The sequence below is a fragment of the Equus asinus genome, chromosome 24 (assembly GCF_041296235.1).
Source record: "Equus asinus isolate D_3611 breed Donkey chromosome 24, EquAss-T2T_v2, whole genome shotgun sequence".
Taxonomy (NCBI): Eukaryota; Metazoa; Chordata; class Mammalia; order Perissodactyla; family Equidae; genus Equus; species Equus asinus.
In genome coordinates, this window is record NC_091813.1 from 46,895,404 (window position 1) to 46,915,342 (window position 19,939).

Consider the following 19,939-nt stretch of genomic DNA (forward strand, 5'->3'; position numbering starts at 1 on the left):
CGTACATTAGCGATAAGCCTTTCATCCTCTCTGACTAATCCACAGATTTGAATGACAAGCCAACTTCTTCAATGTGTTACCTCACCTTTGGTGGTTTCACTCTCGCGGATGAGAAAGGTACCTCTTGGGTTTCCAAAGGACAAAAGCTGTCGCTCAGCATCTTTTCGGCCAAGTTTTCCAAAGTACCACCTTTCAATGAAATCAAAGAAAGGAAACATCTTATAATGATCAAGTCCAAAAATGGGATAGCGTAGGCTCTTCTGACCATGAACTTTCCTCACCTCCGATTTCATCCTTAGCTGTTCCCTACATATTTTTTCCTAGCCTCATCTGGTTCCCTTTCAATCTCTTTCTGATTCCATCCCTAATCCATCTCTTTCACTCTTTGAAAAAATCAGATTTGAATTGTGGGATATTTTCCTTCCCCCCGGAGATGACAAGAACTGGTTTGTGTTAAAACTGCCACCTGTATGCATGAAGAGAGAAATCTAGGACCTTGTTTTGAAATGGCAACCGCAGGAGACCCGTCCTACGTGCGTCTACAAGACTCTGGATTTCTGAGTGTAATTACAACCCCTGGGAAATAGCAAAACAAGTCTTAGTGTACATATGGATCATTAATCAAGCACCTAAAAAGTCAGTGAGAATGGATAAAAAACAAAGACATTTTCAGTAACTTCCTACCTACAGGAACTCTGAGAAAAATTGTCAGGACTCCCCTAATTGGAGATGACTCCACCCCAGGAGGCTTGTTTTTATTTTCTTCCTGTCCAGCAGGTGTGAAGACGTGGAAGAGTCAAAGACACCTGCCAGGCGTCTGGGCTGTGATCTGCACGTGTGGGCTCCGGCACAGCTGCAGGGCCAGGGCCCTGAGCACGGTCAACGAGCACGTCTGTCAGAACGACTGCATGTCGCTGACGTTTCATATTTTCCCCGTAATGACACTCGTGTGCCACTTGAGGAGGTGTCATGTCAAGTCACCTCGTGACCTTGGTTATTTGTCTTTTATGTCTCCAGCCCTAACACGGCCTGGCAATTAGTTAACGTCTCAGCGCTAGGTGCTGAACGAGCAGCAGGTGCTCCAAGAACCCAAGGGAGAACTGGGGAGATTCCATTGGAATCTGCACAGAGGAACAATTTTTAGAATATTCAACTGTAGAGGATCCAGTTTCTAAAATGAAATTTCAATTCATTAGACTTGAACATAGCTATTATGGGTTCCCTGTCAAATTCTTTTGTGAATGAAAGAGCTTCACGACAATAAGGAAAGACACACTACATGTCAGCTCCTCAGAGACTTTTAAAGGCACCAGACTGCGCACAACCCTACCCCAGCTCTAGGTGGTATAAAGAGAATTCCACCAATTACTTGTGTATCAATAACCCAATTAAAATGCAGTATAAACACAAACGGTGGTGAAGAGAGAGCTGTCAGAACAATGGATTGTACCAAAACAATCATGTTTTAAGATAACGGTAATTAGTTACATCTGTAAAACCATAGGCATTATTTTTTTTAAATGCTATTTTATTCTCTAAAAACAAAGTATTTTAAAAAAAATTGACCATTATAAATATAACAAATACATAGTGGGTAGGTTCCCAGTTAAATCAAAGTAATGCTCTATTTTCGTGGTACCTTTTATTCTGAAAGAACACAAAGATGTTTGCAAATCTGCTCTAAAGTAAAAATTCAATACAGATTCCTTTATTCACTGATGGTAAAACACTCTCACTAGGAGAAAAAAAGAGCTTAGAACCACTGAGTATTTGAGAGCGGGGAACAAAACACATCTTCTTAGAGGAAATACAAGAGAATTAAAGATGAGAGAGCGATCCAGTTGGGGATTGGCTAGCATGTGAGTCTAATCCCCCTTGCAGGGCTTAAACAAACCCAGGGCAAAACTAAATACCAGAGCCAAAGGTTGGGCTCTGTGGCTCACCGTTCTAGACCCCCTTTCTGGTAAGGTAAGACTGCCTCCACCGAGCAGGAGAGGCAGGTCCCCAGGGAACAGGCGGGATGCCAGGTTCCCAGTTTGGGAAATCATGGCCCAGTTCCCTTTCCCTCAGTTCAGAAATTAGGGTTGACACACAAGCCACTCTGACAGTCCTCCACTTTGGAAGTGCTCACAGATCCCCCAGGTCAGGAGACGGAACAATGGCTATCCCTTCTAGAATAACCACAGCCTGTCCACCACCTTCCAAAACTGTTACCAGTGGACTCTTTGGGCTGACTAACTGTTAGTCACTCTTCACTATCAAAGAAATCAAGTGAGACCCCAAATCAAAGGGAAGGACCATCTGAAATGCATCCCCACAGTATTTTCCAAGTCATGGGTTACACTGTATGTGACATGCTTCTATCTGGGGCATGGCAGGTATGTCTTTTCAGTGTTCCTCTAATATTTCGGATTATACAGAGGGACAAAAATCTCAATTTGATCTTTAACAGTTATTTGCTCTTCTCTGTTTTCTTCCCTCCCTCCCCTTCCCCTTCTTTCTTCTTCTCCCTCGCTCTCTTTTCTTCAGCAGACTGCAAACTTAGAACCTTGGGTCGGCAATAACACATGCTCTAGCTGCAACATTTTTATGGTTACTTTCTATCTGTGGCAAGTAATATTGGGTTTTCACTAAGGGTATTGATATAAAGTTTCCTTTCAAAATAAATGTTTCCAAAAAGTGAGCAGGCTTAAAGAAAAATATTAAGTTAATAACAGCACAAGTATTACATGTATATGGCAAAACCCAGGGCAGAAAGCCTGGGAAACACTGCATTACCAGATTCTCTCACCCCTTCATCACTCTAGTGAATTTCTTCCCCCTCCTGCACCATGTTAATGTATTTTATTGTGGCAACTAACTTTTAAAAGCAAGTAGTTAAGTGAAAACAACAAAACAAAACATACTCTTCTGCCTGGATAGAGTCCACTGGAGCCACGTAATTGCTGGGAATGTAACCCGTCTCTCCGGTCGTCAAGGAGCGGGCTTCCCACCAGTCTCCTTCCCTGCAGAGAAAAAAGAGCAGAAGGGAACACATTCACCACTTCAATTTCTGCAGTTACAGACCCAACGCTGGAAGAGCAGATGATGATTCCCTAGTCATTCTGCCACCTGATTTCTCCAGACTCCAAACAGCCTTCTGTGAGGGTCAAATGGCTACAACCTGAGTCGACTGTGAGTTGAATCCAGCGATGTCTCACACCTCTTGCCTTATTTGTGAATTAAGAACGTAGGACCCCGCCATGGAGGGCTCTCTTGCAGGGGCCACTTTACTTGGTAAGTGTCCCCAAATTGGGCAGAGGGGAAGGGACCCAAATCCAGGCTACTTAAGAAAAATATTGTAACAACAAAATGGTAATTATGTGAGGTGAAGGATGTGCCAACTAACCTTACTGTGGTAAACAGTTCACAATGTATCAACCCATCACACTGTATACCTTAAACTGACACAATGTTATATGTCAATTATATCTCAATCAAGCTGGAAAAAAAATAAAACAAGCACTAACAGTACTAATTTAGCTAACAGTCTCTATTTCCCGCCCCCACCTGAGGCAACCAGCATCCTTTGGTCCTGCTGGAGAGACGCAAGCTGTTGGCTCTAGTGTTATTTTGTCAGCCATTAAATGATTCATCAGAGAAAAAAAAAAAAAAAAGAAAAACATAGCTGCAGATCCTCTGAGAAAGGAAGCGTGCTAGGAGCCCGGGAAGGGATGAAGGCACACTCTGAATACCTGCCTTGCTTGCTCTCAAGAAAATGGGTAGAAAAATACCCAAAGGCAATAGATTAAGCCTTGCTCAGACATTTTCAACCTGAGGTTATTCCATCAACTCTTTGTAGCGCTGACCCGAGTGTGGGGGCAGGAGAGGAAGGGCGGGTGTAGCTGTGTGTGTACAAGGGCAGCGGAGAACGAAAACTCGCTCAGGGAAGGAGAGGCTTGGTCCCACCACTTTGCATGGCCCCGTGTTCATGGGACAGCCTGGTCTCAATCTGTGGAGCTCTCCGAGCTGTGAGCAGAGGGACCTGAAAGGGGGCTTATGACAGCACCCTCAGCTTAAACTGAATGAGCAATGAAATGGGTGGAGTGCAGGTGCTCAGACTCACACAGCTCTCTGTGTGCCAGGCGCAGGGATGGAGCGTGAGCCTCTCCCTGTGAACAACGGTGAGCAGATGTACTATGGTGCCCACAGAACCCTCCCTCCACCAGCCTGGGGTCAGGAGCTCGAGGGGTGGGGAGACGCACGCGCCCTTGGGCAGATGGAGACCGCTCAGACTTCCGATCACCAGAGGCCCAGCGCCTTCTCTCCTTCCTTTTTTGGTCTTTGGAGGCAGCAAGAGAAACCCCAGACCTTTTTTTTTTTTTTTTTTTTTAAATCACTTTTTGGCTGAGCTCTGTATCAAAGCCCTCAGCCAGGGGAGAAAATGTGTTGGCTTTTGGCCCTGGTCAAGATCTTCTGCAGACTCATTTAATTAGGTAGAGAATAACCAGCCTCCACATTAAACACAGGCCTTACCTGAGAGAGTCCCATTGTCTCAAGACTAACTCTGAGCGAGGTGAGTGATGAGCAACGGCTCCAGACAGTATTTAACAAAGCGACAGACAAATGGCGACAAGCCCACCGTGCTACAGGAGCAGTTGTGGGGAAGTGTTTGGTGGCACAAGTAACACAGAATAGCCCACAAGAAAACAGGGTGTTGGCAAAGGTTTTTAAAAACTTATGTTTTAATTAGCTTTTCAGTCTTTTCTTTTTCACCCTACTACATGGAATTAAAGATACATCAATCAAAAGAGGGAGATAATTGTTCTCATACCCTGAAAGTCCTTTATTAATAATTTTAAATTTAGTTCATGTCCACATTTTTATATGAAATAATTCATACATACCGAAGAATACATGTATGTATGAATGCCTGTGAACCCACCACCCAACTTAAGAGCAGGACTGTCACCAGCCATGTGGCATCGTCCTGCGTTGCTCTCCCACTGCATCCCTTTGCCTTTCAGGTTCAGATCATGAAATTAAAAATGTTAACATTTTAACAGTTTGTATTGGTTTCATTTCTATTTCCTCCAAAATCAATACAAGCACTTCTAAGTATATCCTTTAAGAACATATGTGGACGATTATTTTTTTCTTTAAACATTGCACGTGTTTAAGAAAGCGGCTTTGGAGACTATCCTCGCTGTAATACGGGGAGAACGTTTACTGCTCCGAAATTCCACTAGATGGAGACATCTCATCATCAAAAATAATACCCATCCACCCCCCCCCCCCACCTTCTCCTTTCTCCCTCCTTCTTCCTTCTCTCTGTCTCACACACATACCCCCCCCCACCACACCCCCCAACCCACACACACCCACCCACAACCGGGGAAATGCTCCAAAATGATGAGGAAAAAATTAAGGGCTTGCAACAGAGGCTTAATTTTTAATGCAAGATAACTTTCATCAAATTAGTTCTAATTGATTTAAATTTAGAAAAAGAAAGTCTACTATCGATCTTGGAAATGTCACCTGGGGCAGGAAGCCAAAACATTTTGTTGCCGATTGGGACAAACCCAGTCTTACTCAGATGATCTGATATTAATCAAGTAATTTTCATTTCAAATCCAGCATTCACTATCTCATTTTGGTCTCAGCACCTAAATAATTTAGCACAGATTAGAATCCAACTATCAGCTCATTCTAAAGTCATGTATTAGGAATTCATGATTTTCTCTTCAGTGACGCCATTAATCTCACAAGGGTTTTCAGTTACTCATGAGAAAGATAAAATCCTTTTCTCTTTTTCTAGGCCATCTAGGGTCACTTTCTCCCTCAAAGGAAATATGAGGTGACAAGGACACGATGTAGTGTGGCGCAAACCTCACATGTTGTGCCCAGAGAGGCTGGACCAGACTCAAAAGATCCATCAAAAAATCTTTTCAGCAAATGAATAAACTATTTTTTAATACACTAGAAGCCCAATTCACCTACAAATAAATAATACACTGTTTACAAATCATTCATCTTGATTTAGGAAAACAGGATCTTTTTACTATGCTACTTTCTATTTCTTTACTTGAGTTGTTGTGGGTAACCAGCATTATTAAAGCTGCATTTCTTTAAACTGTTCAGATACTTCACTAATTTAGAGTTGGTGAGATTTTCTTTAACTGTTGTCTTGCTCTGATTCAAATAGATGATTTAAACTCTGGCTCTAGTTTAGAACAGCTTTTAAGCTTTTATAACAGCTCCCCCTGTTCCTCTAATTTAAAGACTTATTAAAAGAGCCTGTTTCCAGTCCTCAAAGTTGCTCACAGGGTTTGTGGTCCCAGGAGCCGGGAGCCCCGATGGAGCCAGGAAGTGGCATTTGCAAACAGAAGTCAGCCTTGATCTGCCGAGCTGTGGAGCATTTTTATTATAAATGCTGGATTCTTTCTAAATTTGCTCACTGCCCATCTTACTTTCAGAGAGCATATCCATAACAATTTTATCAAATGCTCGGAGGGGGCTCTAACCCAGGATTTCTTCTTATTACGATGAAAAGAACTTTAAAGGAGTCACCACCCTACGCAATGAGTACTATTATTCCACTCTGTGTAAAACACATATAATATTTTAAAGAGTCACTGTTTCTGGGTGGTAAATCACTAGTCATGAAATGTGAAAATAGGGGATAAAACAGATGAATTCAAATATTTTGCAAAATGGGTTCAAGTTTAACAACGTCCAAATACACGACACTGAGCACTTACAACAGGTCAATGGACGCCCGCCCCCCCCCCCCCCCCCCGCCCAGGCTGCTGCTGGCTCTGGGCACCTGCACACACGCATACCACATGGTTCATGCTGCACTTTGAAACACAAAAGCCAGCCCTGTGGCCTCGCGCTTCTGTGTCTTGACGGGGAAAGGAGTGGGAGGACACACACACTGGGAGGTGTGGCAGCTGCCCCAGGGAGAACAGAGCCCCAGCCCTCTTTCAGCGGATGAGAGCCAGGGGCTGGGAGAGGTTGGGGGAGGGGGAACGAGCTGCCTGCCATCTGGTTCTGTATTATTGCTTTGTTTTTCCTTCACGATTTTCTCTTCTCTGTTATTATCCTCAGCTCCAGGATATTGTATTTGTTACACAAACCTTATTTTTTCTCCATAATCTTGAAAAAGGGCATTTAAATGGCACGTGGGATGAGGAATTCCACTGGCAAGAAGGAAGAACATTAAAGGGAAAAAAACCCTTTGTAACATCTTTTTTTTTTTTGAGGAAAATTAGCCCTGAGCTGAGTGCTGCCAATCCTCCTTTTTGCTGAGGAAGACTGGCCCTGAGCTAACATCCATGCCCATCTTCCTCTGCTTTATATGTGGGACACCTACCACAGCATGGCTTGCCAAGCGGTGCCATGTCCACATCTGGGATCTGAACCGGCAAAGCCCGGGCCACTGAGAAGTGGAATGTGCGAACTTAACCGCTGCGCCACTGGGCCGGCCCCTAATATTTTCTTCTAAGAGAACAGGGTCAGAAGCTCCAAGCCCTCTGTAAACAGTGAAGGCCAGGCACGTGAATCACAAAATAGAGACTGAGATAGATTGGGTCTTCCTTGAATGTTTCTCCAAAATGTCAACTGGATGCCATCATAGATCCTATCCAGATTAACAAAGGAAGAAGGCACGGATTTGACTGTGGCAAGGACTGGCTTTCCAAGGGCCCTACAACCTGACACGTGGGTCCACTTACAGTGTGGAGGAACCCTACAGAAGAAGAGCTGTGTGTGGTACTTACTCCTCCCCAGGTGTGACCTTCTAGGAGTTGGCTAAAAGTTCTAACCAACCGTGGCAGGGAGGGACAATTACATAAAATGGGGAGGGGAAGAGGGGTGTATTTCAGAATTCAAAGCTAGTAGACTGACAAGAAGCATTCATCTGAGAATCAAACGAACAATAAGGAACCATAAATCCGGGAGATCAACGGCAAACTCCCTCCTGCCCCGCCTCCCAGCAAACCCTCCAAACCTTCATGGAGCTCAAAGGGTTCAGTCCCCGCTGATGGGGTCTCTGGGCCTTTCCAAGACCAAACCCGATGTTGCACTCAGGATGCTGTCCCTGCATGTCCCCTCTTGGCTCTGCCACCTGCTAGTTCCATGCACCTGGGCAACTCCCTAACCTGAGCCGCTGGCTTCTCATATGTCAAATGATGACTATGAGACCCACCTCAGACAGTTGCTGTGAAGAACAAATGAGAACATTCGCAACTTAGCACATGCCTGGCACACAGGGAGCCTTCAAAAACGGCAGCTGTTTACTATTTAAAAAAAATTACTGTGGCTTCAGGAGGAGGGTTTGGTGGTGGTGGCGGGGTTGGGGAGGGCAGGTAACGTTCTTGATCTGGATGCTGGTTGTGCAGGAATCTTCACTTTGTGAAAATCCAGCAAACTGTACACTTCTTAAAAATTGTGGTAAAATCATATAACAGAATTTGCCATTTTAACCCTTTGTAAGTGTCCAGTTGAGCAGCATTAAGCACAGTCACACTGTTGTGTGACCACCTCCATGCACACTTTCGATATGTGCCCTTTTCTGCATATATTTAAATAAAAATCTTTAAAAAAAACCACTCCTGGCCCTGTTAATGATGACAATAATAATAGTTAAAAAAACCACAACCCTGTAACCACGCAGTGTCTTCTGGTGTCCAGAGGAGTCACTGGCCTCTTATGGGAAGAATTTCGTTCTTGCTGTTCACAGGTGGCATTTACTCAGTGTACGGTCCTGAGAGTTGGGGGCATCTCAGGGAAGGGGTAGGCTTTCGAAGGAGGCAGTTTTCAGGGCCTAAGGGAGTGGGCCCTGTTACAATGGCCACTCCTCTTTCCTGGGATGTGCAGTGTGAGCAGGGCTGCCTCTCGCCTGCCCTTGCTCATCCCTCGGGAAAGCCGAAGGGCGAGGCTTCAGGTCCTTCCACCATCAGGAAATCCAGTTTGCTCAGGGAACAGAAGACAGAGCAACCAGACCTAGAGGCCCAGAACTTCCCTCTACCCGCAAGTGGCATTCTTTCCCAACCACTGGGGAGTGCTCACAAGGAGAACTCAAGGAAAACACATGGAGGAGGCCTGTGGGACATCACCATTTTCTTCGGAGCCTGGATTTTTTGAGAGCCCTTGTCCATGCACACTGCCTTAACCTAATAGAGGCAGTGTTCCAAAGTGACAGGGAAATCTGGCCCATATTTACTCTTCCTGATGGAGGTATCCAATGTAGGATTTGAAAAGTGAGTGATTCTCACCCTTGAAATCTCCCTGATGTCTGTTTAACTGTTGTTCCTACTGACCACGTTTAAAATGCATGCATTGTAGTCACTCATGAGTGGGCGAAATCACTTCTCCTTCCACGTCACAAAGAATTCAGTCACTCGCAAATTTTCATTATGGGAAAACGCCTCCATAGGCTTCACCAATCGAATGTTTAGCAGTTTTGAAAACAGAAGGAACTTGTTGCCAGCCTTAAGTGAGGGCTTAGCTAGTGCAGCATGTGAAATGTGAAGGAAATCTCAAGGCAGAGAGATGGTGATGCCAGCAGCTGAGCCTCGCGCCAATCTTCTGAAACTGTAGATCTGCAGAGGGCGAGGCTGGTGCTTTTACAACCTTTAAACCCAAACCCAAACCACTGACCCTGCTACTGTGGTATCCTCCCAAAAGCTCCTTGGACATTCAGTGCCATAAAATACGACACTGTTCACTGACTCTTCTTTTCTCAGGTTAAATTGCTATGAATTAATGAATCTAGCATTTCAGATATCTGAAAAGGTACAGACTGGTAACACAAGAATTGCTTCCCAGTCTGAAAGGCATGCAAACCTCCCCCTTGCTCTCCAAACTTACGAGCTGTTCAGAATTTGAAATTTTTCTCCTTTGTGAAAACTCAGGTCATCTTCCGTCCGTGCTTCATAATCATAAAGGGCCACGAACAGGGTCACTCCTGACAAAACAAAATCAAAAGGGGAGAGATTATTACACAAAGGGAAATTAATTCCAAGAAATTAAATCTTCACTAAAACCTCATCCTCAAAAATCTACATCTAATCAGCATTGATAACATGATGCAGTGTTGTAATTAATGTGTGAAAACCAGAGTTGCGGGGCTGAATTTATGCTTTAGTCTTTGTAGGGGAAGCATTATTTGATCTGACTAAACCCTGGAGTTAAAGGACTGTTCTCTGTACACTTCTGAATGAGTCCTCAGGAAGAAACAGATATCATGTCCACTACCGAAGGGCAGCTGCGGCGTCATAGTTCAGATCTGCAGGGCTCTGCAGCACTACAGACAGCCTTTATTCGACACATGTCTCCTTCGCTCAGGATCCCACATTAGGTTCTGGGTAAAATGAATCACTCTTTCACCTGGTGATGTAGAACGTAATAGGAAACTCCTTCTGCAGCCAGGGGACATTCAGAGAGGACCCTCTCGGTAAATGTCCACCCCAGTTAGAGGCTGTCTTGCCCTTGGCATCTGCAATCGCTTTGGGGACTCCCTCCATCTCTCTCTCCTTCTACCTAGAAGCCACCTATCCTTGCACTGACTTGAAGTACTCACTCTTCCTCATACCCGTCTGAGGTCTTCTCATCTGGTTGACTCCCCACAGAGGCCCTTCCTGCCTTGGGGAAGTTTGCTATCAACAGCAAAGAATATCCAGCCGTCCCATTTGGCCTAGGACTTCCTCCATACCATAGGCTGAATTCTAAAATAGCCTCAATGATTCCCACCTCCTGGTATTCACGCCCTTGTGCAATCCCCTTCCTGAGTGTAGGCCAAACCTAATGACTTGCCTCCAACCAACAGAACATGGCAAAGATGATGGGATGTCTCTAAGTGATTAGGCTACAAAGGATTGTGACTTCCGTCTTCCTAGCAGACTTTTTCTATTGCCACTTTGGCTTGGACAGTTTGATGAAGCCAGCTGCCATCCTGGAGAGGCTCACATGACCAAGAGCTGGCCAACAGCCAATGAGGAACTGAGTCCTGCCAACTCCACATGAGTTTGGCAGCAGATCCATCTCAGCTGAACCAGGAGATGACTACAGCCTAGCCAACACACCTTGACTGCAACCTGTGAGAGCTTCTGAAATAGAGGACCCAGCTAAGTCATTCCTGGATTCCTGACCCACAGAAACTGTGAAATATTAAATGTGTGTTGTTTGAAAGCTGCCAGGTTTTGCGGTAATTTGTTATGCAGTAATTGATAACTAATACATTCCATTTCTCTGCTCTCCAGCTTTTCTTTTTTGGTCTCCACACACTTCCAAGTGCCTAATGTGGCCTAAAGAACGCACAACATGGATTCTACTCTTCACCAAGCTGCTATTTTGCTGTGTCAGTAGTTCCAAGGGAACAGATGTGCCCATGGGACTCCTCAAGAACCAGAGAGGGAGGTGAGCTTTTCTTTCCATCCATCCCAAGAGAGACTTCCTGTGGGAGAGTTGGCATTCAGAAGGTCTGACCATGCAAAGCAGGGCTCATTTGGCAACTGTCCTCCTTTCTTTAGATTTCATTGAAAAGTTAGAAAAGGATTGCCTTGAAGAAAAGTAGGGGCCTGTAAGGTCATGCTGGTTCTCATTTAGCACTCTATTAACAGATTCCCTTCGTTACATAATTTAAAAACAAACCCAAGTTCCATTGTGTGGAAGACAAGGCACACGAGGATGGACACTTCCACTCTGCCACTGTCTCCCTGCTTCAGCTGGCAAGTTCTCACTGGGTGTTTTTATCTTCTAGGGACAGAGGGGAGAGTCAAAGGAGGTCACAGGGACACACAGACACTGTTCTGGGCCTTAAAGCAGCGGTGGGGAGAAGGACATATATATATAATAAAGCCAAATAACACAGGGCAGAAAAATGTGCCAACATTTGGGGGGTATAGTGTTTTAACCTATGGGACCAGATGGCCTCTTATACTAAGATTGTCCCTGACTACAGTATAGACCCCCATGTTCAAGGCGAGTAGCCCTCTCCAGTGACTTTATGAATGATACCTGCAGACACAGGGACTCATATCCAGCATCATGAATGAATGAACAAGGTCAATGTCTGTGTCAGCAGAATTCAGAGTCTGGTTGGCAAAGCACTCAGCAGGCACATGAAGCACGTGCTGGGTGCACTTTTGGTTCTTTTTTTCCTCCCGCATCCTCAAGAGACAGTCTTCCCTAGACTGCCCGACTGCCTCTTTCTTTCCTCCCTTCATCCCAGATGCCTTCCAGGGAGGCAGAAGGGATGAGCAAGGATACCCAGCAAGCATTCAGCCATGCAAGGCCTGCTTTATAGGGAAAGCCAGATTGACCATAACACAAGGACATAACGCAGAGCTCTGGGTCAGGTCCTTGATATGACTACACTGCCCTGCTGCATGCGGAGGGAAGAAAACCCTGCCAAGCCCTCAGTGGTGCCAACTCCCCAGGTGAAAAGGCACAACGGGCCCTGAGATAAGACATCTGCTCCCAGAGGCTCTGCAAACATCATGGCTGATGTATATTTCTTTAAACTTTTGTAATAAACAAAACAATTTTGGAACAAATGATGCCAAATATCTAGTTACCATGATTCACATACTGGGGGAAGATTTGGAAGACTCAGGATGCATGAGATAACTTACAAATATTTCAGAAAGCATATGTCTGAGAATGCATGCCAGACATTTTACAAAGTATTAGCTAAGTCAGCAAATGCACATGGCAGTAAAACACAGCCTTGTGGTGGGAAAGAGAAGGAAACTTAAAACAGAGCGAGAGAGAAAGATCCCTCAAGGATACATAGATTCAATTTTAAAATATGAAAGATACATGGAAATACTTTGGGGGCTGATAAACTCAGTCATATGGAAGATGATGGAAGATCAGAGAGAGAATCAACGAAGACCAATGGCCAAAAAATAATGCTGCCAAACGACCCCACTGGTTGGGAAGTGACAGGCAGGCTGCAGATTAGGAACATGAGGGAGAAGGTGTTACCCCTGTGAAGTGGTTCTTGACCAGGGGATGGGAGGGAGGAGTGCGTGAATATCTGGAGAACTCAAAACATTCACACTCACATCCGGTCCTGGAGTTTCAAAAGATCCAGGATGGAGCACAGGCTTCTGTATTTTGAAAAACCTGCCCTAGTTATTCAGAGTCAGCTGGCCAAGGCCGAGAGCCGTCGGCCTGAAGCACCTCAGCAGAAGCTGCATGTCATGACGCATGCAGAATTCTCGCAGAGCAGCCACTTGGGGTTACTCCGAGCTACCGTAGCCAGCATTTTGATTTGTACATCAAGTTCTGGCATTTTTTTACAGCTCCCTATCTGCTGGAGGATAGGTAGAGATTGACGAAAACCTTAAACGTTAAATCCTCAGCCAAAGAAAGCTGACTGGAGCACAGTTATTCAACTGCCAAAAACAATTACGAGCAGCTTAATTCTTACCTGTTCCTCCTCTCGTACGCAAGGTCCCAGTATGAGACGAAGAGTTCACACCCCCAAAGACGGTGAGTCCTTGGCCCCCGGCTGCGTGGAAGTTGTTGTAGTTTGGGATGGAGGTCACGCCGAAGCTGGGGTAGTGCTGAGGAGTGGGGTCTGTGCCATAGCGGTACCCGGAGCTCTGGTTCAGGCTGCCGTCCCTCTCCTCTGTCAGTTTTGTTGCTTCTTTATCCTTACATTGCACACAGCCCATTATCTAAATTCCTGCCGAAAACCAAAAGGAGGCACTTGAACTTGGATGCTTGGTACTTGTTGGGTTGCTTGACTATTAAAGGATCACCCTTGGACATTTCAGGCCTATGAAGGGGTACGAGGAAAAGCAGTGGCTAGGGGTGATGGTTAGAAGGAATCTCAGTACCCTTAACTTGACAATCACATTCGCTGCTCACGTGCTCTGGGTGATGGGATCAACAGAGTTCAATGTTCACTTTGTAGTAGTTTTCCTCAAATGAGGTCTGCACCCCTTAAAATTCCATAATGTCACACACCTGCTGAAAGACAGCCCGATAATACTTACTTATAATTCTCTTCTTTAGTCATCTCAAAAAATCATGTATGCTCTAGAAAGTGAGTCTGTGCTCTATTAGAACAAAAACCTCCATCACGGCAAAGGAAGTCTGAAGAAGAGGTTAGAGGTGAGCTGGAAAAGCCAGAACACAGCCCCAGAACAACCACCACACATCTCCACTCATGGGGACCACCCTTCAGGCACATATTTGGTAAATTTTAAGCAGTAAGATGATGATGAGTATCAAAATTAAGAAATGATTGCTGGATAAAAAATAAAATTGGCAGAAACTAAGAGGTCTCAGCACATTTGCAGGATGTCAGGATAGCCTAAAGTAACAAAACCATTTAAAGCTGCTAATTAACTTTCCAAATTTCCATTAGCTTTTGACATCTTTCGAAAACATTTAAAGAAATCACCCCCCACGTGCCAGAGTTAGTGGTGGGTTAAAAACTTGCGTTGTTGTCACCCCATACTCCTCAGAACCTACTTCTCTTGTGCTCCTCATCTCAGTACATGGCGCCACCAATAACCTACTTGCTCAAGTCAGAATCCTGAGAAGTATCCTTATTTGCCTCTCCTTGTTTACTTCTCACACTTCCTGTCTCACACTCCAAACATACCGAAATTCTCAGTGCCTCAAAGCTTCCATTTTTGCTCCTTCAGTCCTCGGAATGTGGCCTTGAACGCTCTTTCACCACCCTTTGGTATTCAACGTACCCTTCCCATCCCAGTTAAGACACCACTTCCTCTGCAAAGCCTGCTCTGCTCCTCCCGCCCTCCCCCAGGCTGGGCTGGTGCTTTTCCTAAATGCTCCCATGGCAGCTTGATTTCCATCATTATGGCACCTATGCACGATATTAAAACATGGCCTGTCCGCTTGTCTCATTGCCCAGTGGACTGTGGGTTCCAGGAGAGCAGGGCCCTGTCCATTTTTGTCATAGTTACATTGCCAGGGCCTGGCACAAGTAGGTGTTCAGGAAAGAGCAATGGAAAGAGCGAAGATTCTCCAGCTCACTATGTTTAAATTTCATCCTTTCTCTCTGCATCAAGACCAACTCTTCTTCCAGTGTCTTTCATCAGAAGTTTGCCCTGCATTTTTGCATCTATTGGTAGGTGTGAGAAGTGAAGACGATTCTGAAATCCAAGTTAAGTGGGTTAAAGGACCCCGCTTTGGACTGCAATACTCTGCCAAACTGACAGGGAGTACGTACAATGCGCAATGGATGTCTGCACCAAGACTCTGAAAAGTGGCCCATTTGGGACTAGAGAACCAAAGAAGAAACACATGACATCATGTGTAATTACACGTATTCACTGGGGAGGGCACAGCTGGTACAGGACGGGAAGGGACAAGGCGGTGAAGGAGAATGAAAGAGCTAGCTTTCCTACAGTATCTTGCAAACCAAAGTGGGGAGTGCCACGTCAGACAGGGACACTCTCGGGGGGGCACAGTTCTGAGCACTGCTTTTCTGCTGGACGAGGTCTTGGAAACAATATCAGACTGTTCTAAAGCCCTCTCACATTACATGTTTTAATAAATACTTATTGAATTGAATGTCAGTTCCTGAGAATGCAAATGTTTGGAAATGAGCCGCCTACTGCTTGAGCTGAGATCACCAAATCTGGAACACATTTACACGTAAATCATTTGAGAGGAACTTACAGTATACTGTGTCCAACATGTTCTCTAACTTACGGTAAACGAACACGATTTTAACAAGTTTCCAATAGGAAATGCAAAATATCTCCAAGGCATGATTTACTGAAGGAACTTCACCATTTGTTGTTGGTGTTGCTTCATAAGACTGATAAATATCTTGCTCACTTTATATTAACTCTTTCATGGCAGAAAGTGGTTCCAAGCTTCTACAAAGGCCAGACAGAAGACACTTCCTGTCCCAGGTGCTTTTTTCAGGGATTTTACTGATCTACTGTAATTAGAGGATGTGATAACGTGAATTATAGAATCACACCATTTACACCAATGGTTTTCTGCTGGGGGTGAATGTGTTCCCCTACTAAGGGACATATTAGGCAATGTCTGGAGACATTTCTGGTTATCACAACTCAGGAGTAAGAGGTACTACTTGTACCTAGTGGGTGGAGGCCAAGGATGCTGCTAGACATCCTATAATGGACAGGACAGCCTCCAACAACAAAGAATTACTTGACCCCAAACATTAACAGAGTAAAGGTCAAGAAATCCTGATTTATGGAAAGAATTTATATCTATTATCTTAGAAATAGTTGCACAACTGTTTCTTACATGCATGTGATTAACATGCAGCGCAGAAGGCCGGCCTTGGAGAATAGACATGTGAGGTAGAAGGAGGCAATTTAAAAAATTGACATGAACTATTCTGATTTTTCTCCAGAAGCCTGTTCCTTGTGATTGAGAAAACAATCTAAAACCAATGAGAACTCTCATTATAAACTACTCCTCCAACTCTAACCAAACCCAGCCCAACTCTACATCAGAACCCCGCTGAAACAGGACCCTACATCTAACCAAACTAAGAAAAAACCAAACTTCCAAAATCCACCCAAAAAAAGCGTTACCACTGCAATAAACGACTAACAGCTGACAGTATATAATTCTATGAAATAACAGAAGGGAACAAATTGTAAGCCCCTTGAAGACGTATTATTTTTTAGTTTTTCTTTTATTATTGCATCCCCAGTGTCCAGAACAGTGCCTGGCACACGGTAGGAGCTCAATAAATATTTGTTAAATGATTAAATGCAAAAAACCCAAAACTCAATCACAATCATTCTGGAGAAAACAACTTCCTTTTATAGAAGGGACAGCTTTTTATGACTTTATGCATTTTCAGTTGGAGTAAGGAATGTCTCTGCACAGATCTTGCTTACCCTCTTCCCTTCACTGACAGACATGAAGAAACCAAAATACATCAGTAAATGCAGGCTCAAGTCATTAAAAGTTAATCACAACGAAAATATTTGTGTAAGAGCTCGAAGTCTTCTTCTTCCCACTTGGGGCGGTCAGACTAACCATTTCCTGATGGAAGAGACAGAAGGTGCTACATGAGTGGTACTCACTGTGACTTCAGGCTCCTTGCCATGAGGCAAACTTCTGAGCCTTCGGGTTAAAATAAAAACATCCTTTATTACGGAGAGTTCTGTGGTGTGGCTTTTATGGCCAATGCTGTAGGTCCATCTTGAACACAGAATGCACTAATACACTTGCTCAAGATCTGTGGGGCTTTGGGAAACACTGAATAATGCCCTTCCAAAAGTAGGGCCCTGGAGTTACTGATCAGTGACTCATACTCCATGAACATACCCGTGGTTCTCTGTGTGTTGCTATCCCTGGAAAAACTGATGGACAAGTACTTTGACCAATAGGATCCTATGTCTGTGGTCAAGGTATTTGGATTATGGCTGTGAAGTCCCCTATTCTCCAATTCTTCTGCAAACTGAGGGGCTCCGTTTCTACTATGCAAGTAAAACCTGATTTACTTAGAATGTCCTTAGTCCTGCAGATCTTCTTATATGTGCCAAAAGCATTAAGCAACTCAGAGAAAGAGTTGCTGAAGAAAGAATCCAATGATGGCCACACTCTGCTCCCGTGAGCATGGCAGACATCATCAACTGACCAGAGCACTTTCTGGTGCTATGCCATGTGCAGCCTCAGGATCCTTCTTCACATAGTCCTAGAGTGATTGACTGAAGCTGACATAAAGGATGGTATCTATCCACTACCCTGGGCTCAGGCTGCTTTGATCCTCCACCGACGCCACAGAGCATGATCTGGTCTGCTAGATGCACATTAACACAGATATGCTCACGTTTCCTCATATGCCCGTCAATAAAGCAACACCTGTAGGTTCAGGTTATAATGTCGCAGGACTTCTAAGGTTTCAGGCGTGTGTAAGATCTGGGTACCAAAAAGGGAGAAGGCCACTGGCAGTCTTCTGCAGAAGCAAACTGCTTTCTCTTGAGACACATAAATGAGCAGACAGAGGAGGGATGGCAGGAGGAGGAAAGGTGAAACTGACAACAAATAACTTCAATTTCAGCAGTGTAGGCACTTTTCTCTCAGAAACCAACCTAGGTGGCAGTGGAGAAGTGACAGCCCTTGGGCACATGTTGCCATCTTTGCTCCTGACAGCCCAGACTTTGGAGAGTGACAGGTAAAGCCACGTTGGCCTGTACTCTGACGTGGGACGTTTCCTGGTGGGATCAATCGCCATCCCTTTAGCTGGTTTCCACTTTACATGGGCAGGTATCAGAATAAAAGTAAAAGAATAAGAAGGGAACCTAGAAACCAATACAAGTAACTGAGATGAGGACGGTGGAAAGAGAATTTAAAGCTGAATTGTAGATCGACTGTACACTTTCATACACTGGTCTGGGAGAAAAGCAAAACTGGTAGCTTAACGAGCAAACCCCACTTTCAGTCACCAGTAATAACATGAGGTGAAAGGATAAGATGTGGCAGAGACAGCAGAAATGACTTGATTTCTGATAGAAGATTCATGGCAGGGGACTCCTGATCCTTGTACAATTGGAAACACCCCTAGGAACCAAACTGAGGTATGCTGCTACATTCGCAATGGGGAACAGGAATCCCTTGCAAGTCTAGGCAGGCCTTGCCTCAGTTTTCATCGTGTAACTGCTGGAAGCAGGGCCTTTAGAGACAGACGAGTGCCACACTGGGAGCAATGGCAGTTGGACCACAGAACCTGTCAATCAAATTTCCCAGCACTTTCAATCCTTTACGATGTGGCTTTCCTCTTCATAGGACATTGAGTCCTGACACCCCACAAGGGAGTTCAGGCAGTGCTGTCTTCTGAGGACGGCCAGGACAGAAGGGCCAGGGATGACTGGGGAGGCTGCAGAGAAAGCAGGACCATGCTGGACACTCTTGGAAGCACAACACGCCCCAAGGTCCTGAAGCACGGAAAATATCACAGCTGGGGTGGCACTTTGGAGATGTAAAAACTTGAGGCCTGAGCAACACACAGCATTGGTACTGGGTCCAGCCGGTAGCCCCAGACCAGCTCTAAAAAAAGAACACGCAGGACCCTGCCAATGAGGGAACATTCTCTTTGCTGCCCACTGGAAGGAAGGAGTAAAAATATGTGCCTTGCTGGAGAGGTGGTGTGACAGGCAGAAGTCTAAAGTGTGCCCGAGATGCCTGCTCCTGGTGGATGAGCCCTCAATCATCCCCAGGACTTGTGTACAGTGGGATCCTCTCTCCCGTGATTAGGCTATTTTATTTAGCATAGTTGACTTCAACAAAGAGGGATTATCCTAGGTGAACCTGACCTCATCAGGCGAGCCCTTGAAGAGGACTCCTTCCGGAGAAGTAGATTCAAAGCATGAGGGGTGTTCTGTGGGAGGGATATTCTCCACTGCTGGCTTTGAAGATAAAGGTGGCTATGGGGTGCCAGGAATGTGAGTGGCCTCTAAGACCCGAGAACAGCCCTCAGCTGGCAGACAGCAAAGAAATGGGAGCCTCAGTCCTACAGCCACAAGGACCTGAATTGGGTCAAGAACCTGAAGGAGCCTGGAAACAGATTCTTCCCCTAGTCAAGACTCCAGATGAAAACAGTTGGTCAACACAATGATTTCAGCCTTGTGAGCAGAGAGCTCAGACACACCAGGCCTAGACTCGTCACTCACAGAACTGTGAGCTAATAAATGGGTATTTTTTTTTTTTTTAAAAGATTTTATGTTTCCTTTTTCTCCCCAAAACCCCCCAGTACATAGTTGTATATATTTTAGTTGTGGGTCCTTCTAGTTGTGGTATGTGGGATGCCGCCTCAGCATGGCCTGATGAGTGGTGCCATGTCCGTGCCCAGGATCTGAACTGGTGAAACCCTGGGCTGCTGAAGCTGAGTGCGTGAACTTAACCACTTGGCCACAGGGCCGGCCCCTAAATGGGTATTGTTTAAACCATTAAGTTTGTAATAATTTGTTACACAGCA

General features: G+C 45.0%; 1 protein-coding gene across 10 annotated transcripts in view; it reads right to left on the reverse strand.

Moving 5' to 3' along the window:
* FYN (FYN proto-oncogene, Src family tyrosine kinase) overlaps positions 1–19,939 on the reverse strand; it is a 204,176-nt gene that overhangs the window by 41,880 nt on the left and 142,357 nt on the right. For all 10 annotated transcript variants that reach the window (XM_014866176.3, XM_014866170.3, XM_014866178.3 and 7 more), the window contains 4 exons: positions 13,421–13,678; positions 9,853–9,949; positions 2,907–3,005; positions 86–189 (listed from right to left, as the gene is read on the reverse strand). In XM_014866176.3, the coding sequence (XP_014721662.1) occupies positions 86–189; positions 2,907–3,005; positions 9,853–9,949; positions 13,421–13,667 (547 nt within the window). In that variant the 5' untranslated portion in view covers positions 13,668–13,678. The remainder of the gene's footprint in view (positions 1–85; positions 190–2,906; positions 3,006–9,852; positions 9,950–13,420; positions 13,679–19,939) is intronic.